The 14029-nt window shown below is 44.1% G+C and overlaps 1 protein-coding gene across 4 annotated transcripts in view; it reads right to left on the bottom strand.

Moving 5' to 3' along the window:
• Nucleotides 1-4959: 4959 nt before the first annotated feature.
• The window catches only part of SFMBT2 (Scm like with four mbt domains 2), a 247485-nt gene continuing 238415 nt past the window's right edge, over nucleotides 4960-14029 (bottom strand). For all 4 annotated transcript variants that reach the window (XM_087420850.1, XM_087420851.1, XM_014783683.2 and 1 more), the window contains one exon: nucleotides 4960-9978. In XM_087420850.1, coding sequence (XP_087276976.1) covers nucleotides 9838-9978 — 141 coding nt within the window. In that variant the 3' untranslated portion in view covers nucleotides 4960-9837. The remainder of the gene's footprint in view (nucleotides 9979-14029) is intronic.

Raw genomic sequence — 14029 nt, 5'->3', positions numbered from 1 at the left:
AAAGATGAGAGGGAGGGAGAGAGGGAGGAAGAATGAGGATCTGTACAGGTTATGAGTAGGCAATTCACAAAAGAGAAAACATAAGTGGCCAGTAAGCATATGAAAAGATGCTAAACTTTACTAGTGATTTACTAGTGATTAGAGAAATGCAAACCAACACTACTCTGAGTTGCCATTTCCACACTCAGCAAATTGGCAATAATGGAAAACTCTGCTAAGGACGGGCAAGGTGTGGAACGGGGATAACTCTATACACTCCTGGCAGGGGTGCCAGCTGCTACCACCACTGGCAACATCCAGCAAAGTTGAAAAAGGGCGCAGTCCATGCCCAGCAATTCCAATTTCAGAGACATCCTTCAGAGACACTGCTACATGTGTGCATAAGAACTGTACGGAAATCTTCACAGCAACATTCATTGAAATAGCAGAAAAACTGAGAACTTAAAAGTTCACCAATAGGACACTGGATAAGCAAATCATGACATATGCGACGGAATTTATGCAGCAGTGAAAATAAATGAATTAGATATACATGCATAAATCTCATCAACAATATTGAGCAAAAACAGTAAGTTGCAATATGATGCAAATAGCATGCTAATGCTCACTAAAACGTTCAAAACCCACCGAACAGTGGTGTACATTATTATGGTTATGTACAAATGCAGTTATAGGGTAAAAATCACGCCTAGGAATGGAAAACACCAAAATTGGAATCGTGGTTACCACTGGGATATGAGGGAGGGAATAGAATCAGGGAGGAGACAAGGGGGTTTCAACTCCATCTATAAGATTTTATAAAATGTATAAATCTGAAGCAAATATGGCAAAATGATAATATTTCTAGAAGCTGGGTGGGTGGTACATAAACATATGTTGTGTTGAATTATTTAAAAATTTATTGAAACATTAAAAAAAATTGGATATACAAAAATATTAACTCCACCCCAGAGAACATAATTACAAAATAAGTTAGTGAAAAATCTTTAAATGGCATAAACTTGATTTTAACCTTGTGATATAAATACACATGGAAATACGATAAAGTGGTAATTGGACACAGCAAGATAACGGGGCAATTTAATAACTGCCCTTTACTTTCCAAGTTTTCTATAATGCACACATATTACTTGAATAACCAGAAAGAACATTTTTAATTTGAACTCCCAACCCCCGTCTTAAAGTAATTCAAAAAGGATTCTTGTTATGAGCAGTCCCAATTACACAAGGCTGGGAGGTTTCCCAGGGTGCAGATGACGGCTGGATTACGCCAGAATATTCTGTCATTATTATTTGCACATTGCATATGCAAGTATAATAACAGCTGCCTCCTGTCTCAGGCTAGATCTCAGAAAGCAGATCCTGAAGATAGGCTTACAAGCTGAGCTTCACTGGTGGAATCCTACGCTGAGGCCTGAAGTTAGGCAGGGAAGGAGGGGAACTCAATGCTAAGTAGTGCATTACAGAGCTGGCCCTGATTTCATGAGAAAGCGCAAGTAGTTGTTCAGACATGTGGGCTGTCTCTGGCAGACTGTACGGACCACTAGATGGGAGAAAGTCGATCTGGGGGAGGATGGCAGAGGAATTTATTTGCTGGCTACATCCTCTCTCATTGATCAAAGTTTGCCCATGGACGTGACGTCTCTAGTACTTTCAGCTTCTGTCACCTGAAGCAGCCACACTGTATGGTCCAGTGCTTCATCTGGGCCCAGAAATCATGGGAGGAATTAAGCTTTGAGGGGTCCAGTGCAATGGGCTCTGAGTGCCAAGGTGCTCGTGGCTGCCACCATGGGGGATGTGAGAGAGCGTGCTGGAGCTGGCCCTCACCCTGGGGGAGGCCATGACAGCTGGAGGTGTTGGGAGATGAAGTAACAGCCTCAACGGCTGGCTATCCCTCAAGGAGCTGCAAGCCTGGGAGGCAGCGGATGCTAAGAAAACCCGGGAAAGGGCACTAACTGACCCAACACCATCAATCTGTCGTGCCTCGCAGATGCACTCACACTCTCCCAGGGTATCCACCCTCATTTTTTTTGCAAGAGGGAAGATGCAGGTCCAAGGTCCCTGCAAACTATATTCTAAAAAAGAGCAGAAGCATTAGCCTAGCCCTGATGTCCACAGTATATCCATTATATTTCCTGCCTTCTGACTTCGTCCTCAACACCATGAAAAGGACGTTCTGGCTTTTCCATCTTCTTCACTATAGGCCAACATCTGGGAACCGTCCCAGGTAATTATTAGACTGGCTCCCAGTCATCCTTAGAAGAATATTAAATCCCAAGTCACGGGTAAATGCTCAATGTCCCAAATTCCCCTATCCAGTCTTGGATTCCACCCTGCTTGGTCTAACACCCTTGTCTAGTCTATGTAAGTTCCCCAGGCTCTGCCAGGATATGTTAGCCACATCCTGTAACTCCTTCGGAGTGTGGACTGTCCTTCCAAGATCAGGGTTTGTAATTCCCAGCCCGGGCTGTGCTGACATCTATCTGGTTACCATGGAAGCAATGATGGGTAGGGCACGGGGGGGACACATCTCAAGAATAATGTCATTTTGCAGAGCAGCTGCATCAGGTGAAACTGTTCCTCAGTGTTCAGACAAGGGGGTTGCTTTTGCCCTCTAGGAGGGGTCTGGGCAACATAAGGTTCAACACTCTTGGCTTATGTCCTCACTGGCCCATCCCAGGTTTCAGATGTTCTTTCTTTCACTCTCTGGATCCTGACTTTGCAAAAGGACACCTGTCAAGGCCGCACATTTCATATCCTTTGCAGCTCTGCCAGCGTTATAATCAGATCCTGGGCCTGATTTTCCGGTGGGTCTTCCCTGTGGCTGCAACAAATGAGAGTGTCTTTGAAAGATGCCTTAGATATGCCCGAGCTGATAAAGGCCTTTCCTAAGCGGGCCACTTTCCTTTCTCAAGGCCAGTGCTGCCAAACGCAATACCCCCCACACCATCCTTATTGGTATCATTGTCCCTTCCCGCAGTCTTGCTTTCCACCTGTTGCCCACCAGAGGCTAAAGCTTTAGTGACAGTGACACCATTGCTGGGATTTGTCATCCCTGCTTACTAAGAGAAATAGGGTCCCTGTTGCTTTCAGACAGGTGGCAATCTGATTCCAAAATCCCTTCTGGAGGGTCTATTTTCTAGAAAACTTGTAGCACCCATTGTCTCATCTGGAGTTCAAAGATAACAAAGTTGGACGTAAAGCTTATATGCTAGTATTTATTGTTCTGCAATACCAGGGAAGCAGGAATGAGGCAAAGTGGAAATTGAGGCAGGGAAGGAGGGAAGCCATATGCGAGATGTATGTTGTAGGGTTGGCCTCCACATAAGAAAACAGAGGTGGTTTCTCTATCAAGTGAGACATGGCTGGACAGGCCACACAAAAGGACCATCTTCCTGCTGGCTCTCTCCCACCTCCTTCACTGCTCCAAGCTGGCGCTCTAGAACATTCACTTCCCCTTACCTGTGGGTTGTCACCCAGCCTTTCTGGCCAACTGTTGATCCAGGAAGCCAGATCCTGCACCCCAGGGTGTGTACTTCATTTGAATCCAGAAATGGTGGGAGGGGCCCCTACTCTCAAGGGCTTGATTGGGTCGGGCCTGGGTACCTGAGGTTCCACTGAGGTGGCTGTGATGGAGACAGTGGTGATGGTCACGAGTCCAATGAGTAGGTGGTCAAGGGCCCAGGAGTCCATGGTGCCTAGTCCATCTGGAGATCCAATTCACAGGACGTGTCAGACTCTCTACCCAGAATCAGACAACATTTCTAATCCTCCCATGGATAGGTATGGATGTATTACTATCTATCTTCTACAGAAAAGAAAACTGAGGTTTCGTGTTACATACCTGGCAAGCAGTAGGACAAGGATTTGAACTCAGGACTGTCTGAGAAGTCAATATGTGTATTCTTTCTCCAGGTCACCACCGTGTCTCCATCTGGGTCTCTCTCTCCACAACGTACACCCAACTGGAGTACATCTACCATTCCAAACATTTGAAGCAAAAGATGGCAACAACTATCACAGAAGAAATTTTGAGGTTTGGTGGGAAGGCACAGTGGTGGTGACCATGCATTGATCTGACTTCAGAATAACGAAGGCAGAGTTTTCTTTTACACGACTACACCTAACAGGACATTTCGACACAGCAAATGAACTACAGTAAATGGGACACATCACAGCTCAGGCTTGGGCTGACGTCATAAACACCTCTTGATGAAATTATCCCCTAGTACATCTTTGTGGCTTGTCTATTATTTTGATGTAGTACTTTCACCTCACCGATTAAATGTCCAGTCTTCACGATGGAGTGACCAAAGGTCACGTCCACGTAAACAGCATTTTTTACGTAGTCTTTGAACCTGCAGTAAATATTATGCCTTCCCACAGACCTGAAATAAACAGTAGCAGCACCAAACGCCGGAACAAAGGGGAAGTAGCATCTGGGGAACTGAAGGTTATTAACAGCCTTGCTAGATAGCAGAAAAATTAAAAATAGGCTTTTGGTGGCAACATGGAGAGAAATGTAGATTTTTTTTTTCTTGCCTCGATTCTTTCAATTTGGAAGTCTGGAAAAATGTTCAGCTTTCAGTTTATTATTTATTCAGTCTTTAAAATATTGTCATCAGAGACCTTTAAGAACAAATAGAAATTACTAATGCACCAAGGTAACCATGCAATAAGTAAATTAATAGAAAATGGAAAGGCTGGAGGTGATCATGTGAGGATATATAGGAACGTTTTAATAAAAAGAATAAACACACATTCCTTGAGCAAAAAGTTCCAGAGTCAGCAAGTAACTTTTGAAAGGTCACACAGGACTTTGAAAGCCATGATTATTATAAACCTACAAACATAACGCTTTTGTGCATGGCAAGAAAAAAAGTCGGAACAAAATAACCCTAATGCAGACCCTAAAAATAATATTTAATGACTTTCAACACAAAGACACAAACACCATCATAGAATTTATTTTCACTTTATTAACAATGTGGCTTACAATTTTTTTCAAGTAAAAAGGGTCTTTTCATTTAGAATAAAAATTAAAATATAACTCTGATATAGATTTTCACTTATTTACATGAAAACATATATACAGAATACAATCTTACAGCAAACCAACAACATGCCCTTTGTCCTGCAAATCTCAAAAGCAAAAACACCAATTTTTCCCTTTTACGCACCAAAACGTACACAAGATATGAATCAAATTTCAGTACAAACTATTCAAACTGGAATGCAAAACAGTAAAAGGGCTTTTACCATTCACGACTAGGAAGAGTGTATGCTTCTAGAAATCATGCTAGCTCCCATTTTGAACGAGAAATGAGACGATTATTTTTTCTGTCCTTTAAAAAATTTTGTCTCCGATTTCCCATGGTAAGGTGATTTTCAGCAACAGCTGTCCTAGAACTTCACTTTTTCTTCGATGTGTCTCTTCGGCCCATACGGAGCTCTGCTGTGCTTGGTTCTGTGACAAGACCCACATACTCACTCGCCGGTACCAACTCCTCACCACTGAAAACAAAACCAGTGACACGGAAAGTCTACAGCTCAGGAAACTGAGTTATTATCATCTAAACTAGAGATGCTTCTAACCAAAACCCCAGGCAGCAGCAGGTATCAGCAATTACAGGTGTTAGGTAAGTGGGTCAAAAACAGCCTATTCGATTTTATCACCTTGTGTTTGGATACTTGTAAACCAACTCTAGTGATAAAAGTGATGAGAATCAATCAACTTAAAAATTCAAAGTTAAAAGGAGTAAAGCAATTTCCAGAAAACTCTTGAACAGAACAGAACAGTGAATGAAAAAGAGAATCATTAAGTCATAACAGTTGCCCATCCAGCCTTCCCTTGCTATGCAGCTGTTGCAGCCAAGAGTCACGGGCAGTATGTATACCTAACGATTTCTTCCTTAAAGACTACAGATACCTTAACTTACTATTTTTCCCTTCAAATAATTGCACACTCGATCACAGCTTCCTAAAGATAGAATAGGGGACTTGGAGTCTCGACTCACCCTCTTAACCCGAAAGCAACAATGATGCTCAAACCACAACAAAGATTTTAACACCATGGTTCTTTGTTTTAGTTCTATATACAGAAATAAATATAAATGGGTGTTGTACAAAAAAAGTCTGAAAACCCTTAGTGCTTCCAAAACGATGGGAGGAAGCTCTTCGAAAGGTGTGTTTGGTGCAAGATAGAAGACAAATCTCAGAATGTGCCTGATACAACACTCAAAATTCCAGGAGACAAACAAGGAAACGGAGACCCATCTTCAAAGCCTGATCAAAACCAACCTTCTAGAGACTGGAGTGAGGGTCAGAGCTCGCAGTGTTCAAGGTATGAGTCATTTTATCGAGGAGCAAATCAAAGCGAGCACAGGAAATAATCTTTCAAATATGATCGAATAAGGGAAAGCAATGTAATAGCTGTACAGCTCAAACACTGGGTGTGCAAATCAAACTCTGATCAAATGAACCTAATTTTAAAAGTGATGGATGAGTTCTCCACATTCTGCAACTTCATGGTGAAGAAGTGTTTTTTGAAAAGCAAAGAAGTTCTGTCAGGCCAGTTGTATCCTGCTGTTTTTAGGTTTTTATGAGTATATTGTTGTGAATAGGATCCTTTCCCACCATAGTACAAGTGCAGTCAAGAAGTTAGGGGCTGAAACGAGCTTTCAGGAGTGATCGAGTGACAGACTCTTGAGCATGAAAGATGGTGGCATTTCTGCTTCTCAAGTTACACACTGTGCAGACTGTAGAGTGCCCGCTTGGCCAAGAGAGGGAACACACACTTCTCGGCCAGTTCCGGGAGGTAATGAGTGGCATGGCATATGCAGGACCCAGGTACGTAATCCCAAAGTACTATCAGACAGACAGAGGAGAGACTGCAGCATCCAGGGACGGAGGGGGAAGGTGGGGCATCCCTTGTTGGGGTGTTTCTACCAAGAAACGTTTGGCTTAGGGGCTGTGGTGGTATTGGGGGGCTAACATGTAAAATCAATTCTTCCTGCCATAAGAGACAAAGACACAGTAACAACACAGGAAAACATTCCTTGGAAACTGGCCCTATTTCTAAGACAGAAGCTGGTGAGAGGTGAATCCTACAGAGAAACGAAGACCACCTTACACTTGTGTAGCTGAATTGCAACTGATGTGAAGAAATACAGCCACCATCACAGAAATCCCCAAAGAATCCATGTTCAGGAGCCTGTTGGCCACACGCACAGCAAAAGCATCTTCTTGCTCCTAAAATGTTTCCTGGCTCTCAGAAGGGCTGGGAGACGGCACGTAGACAACTTTTGTGATGATCACCCCAGAGCTGGGCCTTCTTCTGCCCCAGGTTGCATCCATCTCCTCCTTACCACTCACACACAAAAAGTAGAAGCAGATGAAGTGACTGATCCTCCAAAAAGAGAGACTGAAGTTCAACTGTAAGGTTGAAGTCGATAAGAAGAGTCTTGGGCATCTGGCCCCATGGGGAGCTTCCCCAGCAATGGTGGCGGTGTCTTGCCCAGGCTGCCTAGTGGGAGGCCCTCCAGCTCCTCTGAGTGGGCTCCAGAGACCCTAGAAGATCTGCTTACTCCGACGTAGCACCTCCTCCTCTGTGCCGTTACTCCAAAGGACATGAGAAGGTGACATTCGTGCTGAAAGTACGTTATGTTGCAGCCACCACATTCCTTCGTTCCCACCTCAAATGCAACAGAAATAGCTCAGCTTGAAAAGGCCACAGTGGAGATTATAAATGAGTCAGCACAGGGAAAATGCCAAAGATCCTGAAATGGATACCCTTTCCACTTGTCTGACAGAGTTTAACTCCACAAGACTCAGCATTTAAGGCCGAAAGCACGTGGCTGAGAAGGCAGGGTCGGAAACCGAGAGGAGGTCGAAACTTGAGCTTAGAAGAGACAAATCCGACTGCAAGCCCAGCATGAGTCACCTTACAATGGCGCCTGCTAACACAGGTTAGGACACTGGTCCTGCCATCAGAGGTCCCCAGGCAAATGCATTTGCCCAACTTTTAAAATTTCACTGTAGAATCAGCTACAGGGGAGATGAAAAAGCCTTAACTCCAAAATATTTGTTTTCCATTTTCCTCTGTAACAGCTACAGAACAGTAATAAAGGTTAGCATTAGCAATCAAACTTTTCAAAATGTGACAGATAATCATGCCTTAAAATGTAGCAGAAGTATATGAGCAGCCCACCACATATTACTGGAATTGCTGAGACTCTAATCAAAAAGAAAAGACCAAGGTAATTGGGGTAACAGTGACAGAAGGGTGTGCGGCCTCTTTCTCGAGTCCCCTCCCGGACCACGTGAAGGATTAGTTTCCTTGCATAAGTTTGAAAAGGCATTTGGGCAACTATCACAACAGAACAGAGTAGTCCATTTGGGTTTGAATGAATACACTAGATCACTCATGGGCATACACACAAGAAGGGCTTGGGATGAAAGACCAGCCCATTCTCAGAGACACACATCTCTCTGCAAATGATTTAACTGATTTAATGAAAACTTCCCCAGAAATGTCATAAGTAAACTCAAAGCCAGAGTGAGCTGCGGGAATGACAGAGTTAAAAGCTGTGGCGATAGGTTTCTTTTTCATTTATTTTCCTTCTCACATTTGGGCCACTCTGCACTCTTCCCTTCCATCGCGAGCAGGCTGTAGACAAGGGGGATGTGTGTGCACTTCTACACTCATAAGTGTTCCAACTTGTTGCTGTGCAGGAATGAGGTCCAGAGGGATTCAAAGTCCCCCAAGATCACAGAGTGAGATAGCAGCCACGCCAGGATAAGAACCGGGGCTGCCTCCAGGTCCAGTGCTCGCTACGAGAACACAGGCCTCATCCCTACGGCAAATGGGTGTGGCGGAGCTGGGCTAAAGGAGAGAGGTGTTCAAGGGAATCTCTTCATGGGACCTGCTACTGCGACCTTCTAACGGGATGTAGCTGGTTGATGAACAGCTCTCAAATCTCTTCCCACTCTTGCTCTCTGCAATTAAGCTGTTCCTTCAATATACTCAAAATTTCCCAACAGACTAAAGGAGTTACTCCGTGACCTGGTCACAGTTAAATCAGAATGTTAGAAATCTTTGAGGTTCTAGAAAGGCTGCAAATAGAACTACTCTCTACGGACTTTCTAGATGTCCATCACTCAAGAAAAACTGTCTCATTGCAATCACACCCCGCCTGCCCTCACTCCCGCCACTTCCTAAAAGGTACCCCTGACACAAGGTGCAGGGTTAGCCCATCTTTTCATCACTACATCCTGAAACATCGCCTACAGTTGTATTTGAGAAATGAGTTGCCACCAAGATCAAACTGCGGTGACAGCCACCACCACAGCCACATGTGTATCGATAGGAAAGAAGCATCTACAAATGCGCCTGAGAATGATTAGAGCAAAAACTACCAGCCAGGCATCCTTCTCGGTCACATTCGAGAAGAGAGCAAATGTGCCTTAGTTTTCAAAGGAACGTGGGCCTTGGTTTAGGAAATCTTGTTTAAAGGCAGCTGCCTGGTTTGGGGTGGGAGAAAGGCGAGATGAGGATATGCAAAAATCCTCTTCCATATCCCACAGGGGCCAAGACAGAACTTTAATTTACACACTCCAGAAGCCAGAGCTGTGGCTGGTACTTGAGTGTGCTTTAAAAACACGGAAATATCAGACAGGCTGGTGGATGGAAGAGGTCCTTCACGCTTCTTGCGTTTTGGTGATACTTCGTGGATGTAGTGTCTCATGTAGCCCCCAAAAAATAAAAGCTTCAGTCCCAAACACCTTCCCAAGATACTGCATCACCAAGATAACGGGCCACCTCCAGCGAGGGTGGAGTCAGTTGGCATACTGGGCGTAGAAAGCCACTTTCACTCGCTCGATCTGATGGCATAACTTGATGGCGGGTCCCAGCTTCAGCTCCATGCACTCCTGCACCGTCGGAAGAGTCAGCAACAGGAGTGCCTGTCCATCAATGTCCTGCCGGGAAAGAAAGCCGGGTTAGAGCCGAGACAGTGCGCACCAGGAGAACGCATTTGTCAGAGCAGCTTCCTCCTGGGGGCCAAGGGTGTGAGGGACTGCTCTCATCTCCTCCGACTCTGGAGAGAGCTGGCGGAGATACCAACTTGGTTTGATGACTCTCTAATCTTTAGCTTAATAAAATCAATTGCTAAGAAAATTTTGGCTACTCTGAAATTCATATGTCCAGGCCAGTGGGGAGGAGTAGCTGGTACAGGTGAGCTGCTGCCAGAATTCTGCTTTCCCAAGCTTATCGCCCCTTGCTGGGAGAGCACCCCTGCCTCCCGGCCCCAGTCCTTCCTATGTTCTGCTGTGACTTAATCTGAACACTAAAAAAGGCTCTCTACTTAAAGAAAAAGCTCTCTCTCTTCCTTGCCAAGGTCTGACATTTCACCATCAGACTGGGTGGGAAGATGCTAGAAGGATATGCCAACAACACAGAACAGTTTTCAGGAGAGGAAAACAGGTATTTAGACACACGCACACACACCTACATTTATGTACCTACATCATCCAGAATGCGGTGTATGAGGTCTCCTGCCCTGTTCTGTCTTATTTAGCCCTTCTGCATCTACACACAGGGGCCCATGCAATGAAGATATTCGTTAAATGACTGTCAAATTGCATTTGCTGCAGGAGGAAGGGTCCAAAGGCTCACTCCTAAAGCTCTAAGATCACTCCACTGGACATCTTGGCCTCTTCCCCAGCTTGCTTCCTATAATAGTGGGGTTTATTTATGTAGATGTTGTTTGATTGGGTTCTTGAGTTTAACTGCAATCCCTTCTTCCTATTCACCAAGACATTCTTCATATTCCAGAGGAAATAACTCAGGTTCTGAGAGACTGCAGGCCCAAGGTAATGATACAGATGAGTGGCAGAATGAGACTATAACCTGAACTCAGCACACCAGAATTCCTGCCGCTGGGAGAGGTAGTGAACCCAGGGCTGCCATGGGCCACAAAGACTCAGTCATGCAACCGCACACAAGCACATATCTCGGACATCACATAACAATGCATTTCACACAGGTAGTTTCTTTTCTTTTTTTTTTTGATGAAGACAATTGGCCCTGAGCTAAGAGCCATTGCCATGTCTTCAATCTTCCTCTTTTTGCTGAGCAAGATTGGTCTTGAGCTAACATCTGTCCCCATCTTCCTCTATTTCATATCTGGAACGCCGCCACAGCATGGCTTGATGAGTGGTGCACAGGTCCGTGCCTGGGATCTGAACCTGCGAACCCTGGGCTGCCGAAGCAGAGTGTGTGAACTTAACCACTACGCCACCGGGCCTGCCCCCAATTTATTATTTTTAAATTACACATGACCACCAGCTATGACGCATGCAGCTGTAAGCCACGTCTCAACCAAGACTCAGATTTGACCTTATCAAACCACAAAGTAAACAGATCAGTCTTGAATACACACTGAAAATAGGAGATAAACTAATAAAACTGTCAATGAGTTTTTCATGCCAGATTTATATCATTTTTTAAATTTTTTTCCTTTCCCTATAGTTCTTTTACTTTCTTTTCAGATGCTGGCTATAAGGTGACTGTAGTAAGGGGGAATTGGAAGTACTGAGAAACGGTGTTTTGCTCAAGGTCATGAAGCAAACCACAGTACCCCTGATCTGGGACCTGTTAGCCAACTCCACTTCCAGAGCCAGATCCAATAGGTTATATCAAAACTGGACAGAGAGGGTGGAGGCTTGAGGACACAAAGTCTTCTAAGCACCACGGGCCTCATGAACATACAGCATAAGTAGGAAATGGATTGATGCTATAAAGCTACATGCAGGCGGCTGAACCATTATGTTCAATGAAGAACAGAACTGAAAGTTATTGTAGGAGATGGAAACTTTTTTTAGATGAAAATGAATGCCAGAAAAGTAGTTGATCTAACTAAGACCACAAGCAGTTAGAGACAGTGCTGGAACTAGGGTCATGGTTTTCTGATACTGAAATTTGGAGGGAAATTTGTGGCTCACCTCTTAATATCTACACTCAGTCACGATGGCCATCCTTGGACATATAGATTGAATTACAATTGAAAATCAGCCTTAAAATATTTCTATAACTCTCTACAGACCATTTCAGTGAAGGTGGCCGCCATATGCATGCACCATATTTAGTTGGAGGATGTCACTCATTTATTTACTCAACAATCATTTATTGAATGCCTACTAAGAGCCAGGCACTGTGATGGCCTCTGTGGATACCACATTGAACAAAACAAAGACTTCCTCCCAGGAGACTCTAGGAATCCCAAGGGAGGCAGACAAATAAACAGACCATTACGATACAGGGAGATTAATGTGTGGACACTGAGCTATGGGCTCACAGGACGGGCAACCCAGTCAGTCTTGCAGGCATCACCGAAGGCTTCAGAGACTGGGTGATACCTAAACTGAGACCTAAGGGACCAATGGGAATTATTAAGGTAAGGATGGACTTACAGAACACAAGTAGTTCATGACCGCACAGAATTCAAGGAAAGCAGGGAGACACTAAAGGTCAAATTCAGATGGGCCCAGACAGGCGTTCAGGAACCTGGAACTTATTCTGAGGTGTGTGATAAGAAGTCACTAAAGGACTTTAAACAGATAAGTCACATTATCAGATTTGAACACCCGCAAGCTAATATTGGCCACAACGTATTAGAATGAATTAGGTGGCAGGGTGGGGAGTGTTTGAGAGACGGAAGGACATTTATTAGGAAGTAGCAAAGCTGAGCCCATTGAGAGATATTGTCAGCAATAATTGGAGTGCTACCAGTGGGATTCATTAAAGGGAGCCATACAGTAGCTAATCCAACCACAAACTAGGAGGGAAAGATCTGCTATGTATAGAACTGACAAGGATGGCAGTGGTAGCCAGAATACACAAGGAGCCACTACAAATCAATAACAAGAAGACAAACTAAAAAGAATTAGGCAAAAGGCATGAGTAGGTATTTCACAAATGAAATGAAAATGCTAAAAAATTTAGGAAAAGATGTTCAACCTTATCAGGAATCAGGAAAGTTCAAATTAGGCCCCCAATACAATAATTTTATACCCAGAGAAATTAAAATCTGACAATGCTAAGTTGTTTTTTTTTTTTTCTTCACGAGGAAGATTGGCCCTGAGCTAACATCTGTCAATCCTCCTCTTTTTGCTGAGGAAGACTAGCCTTGGGCTAACATCCATGCCCATCTTCCTCCACTTTATATGGGACACCGCCACACCATGGCTTGACAAGCAATGCATCGGTGCGCGCCCGGGATCTAAACCGGCGAACCCTGGGCCACTGCAGCAGAGCGCGCGCACTTAACCGCTTGCGCCACCAGGCTGGCCCCTGACAATGCTAAGTTTTGAACAGAAGTATATTGTAAAGGGCTGCCCTACACTACCAGCAGAAATGTGTGTTGGGATGCTACTTTGGAAAACATTTTGGCATCACCTCGTAAAAGTGTACGAGAGAAAATCAAACAAGAGCACAATAAACACAAAACTCAGTATAGTATTTACCACTGGTGGAAATTAAGGGGAGTGTGAGAGGGAGGAGGCCCTTAAGTAGATGCAACCAGGTTGCAATGTTCTAGATTTTTCCTTGGGTGGTGGTTTTCATAGGTGGTTGTTTTATTAGTATGTACAAGTATTTTGTATACTCTTCGGTATACACCAACTATTCCTCAATGAAAACATTTGAGTGCACCTACATCTCAGATGTAAATTGGTATTTCTCACTTGTTTTCTTTCTGAAATGCTTTTCAGTTTCTACATTTCTTCTGACACACCACAGCCATGGAAGGAGGAGGGGAAGGGATCCCTTTGGAAATCAAATCTTAGTTTTTGAGGAGGTGCTAAGCCTTTTAAGGCTGTTTTCATTTCTTTGCAAAATATTTATTAAATAATTTGTATGACAGACCCCAAAGTAGATACTAAAGACACAAAAATGAGTGAGACATGGCTCCCTCCTTCTCCAGGGGGGATCAGAAACTCATGTGCCGGTTGCCATGAATGGCACACCTTA

This window comes from Ceratotherium simum, chromosome 32, assembly GCF_057802395.1.
Source record: "Ceratotherium simum simum isolate JZ-2026a chromosome 32, ASM5780239v1, whole genome shotgun sequence".
Lineage (NCBI taxonomy): Eukaryota > Metazoa > Chordata > Mammalia > Perissodactyla > Rhinocerotidae > Ceratotherium > Ceratotherium simum.
This window is presented reverse-complemented; position numbering and strand designations above follow the sequence as displayed.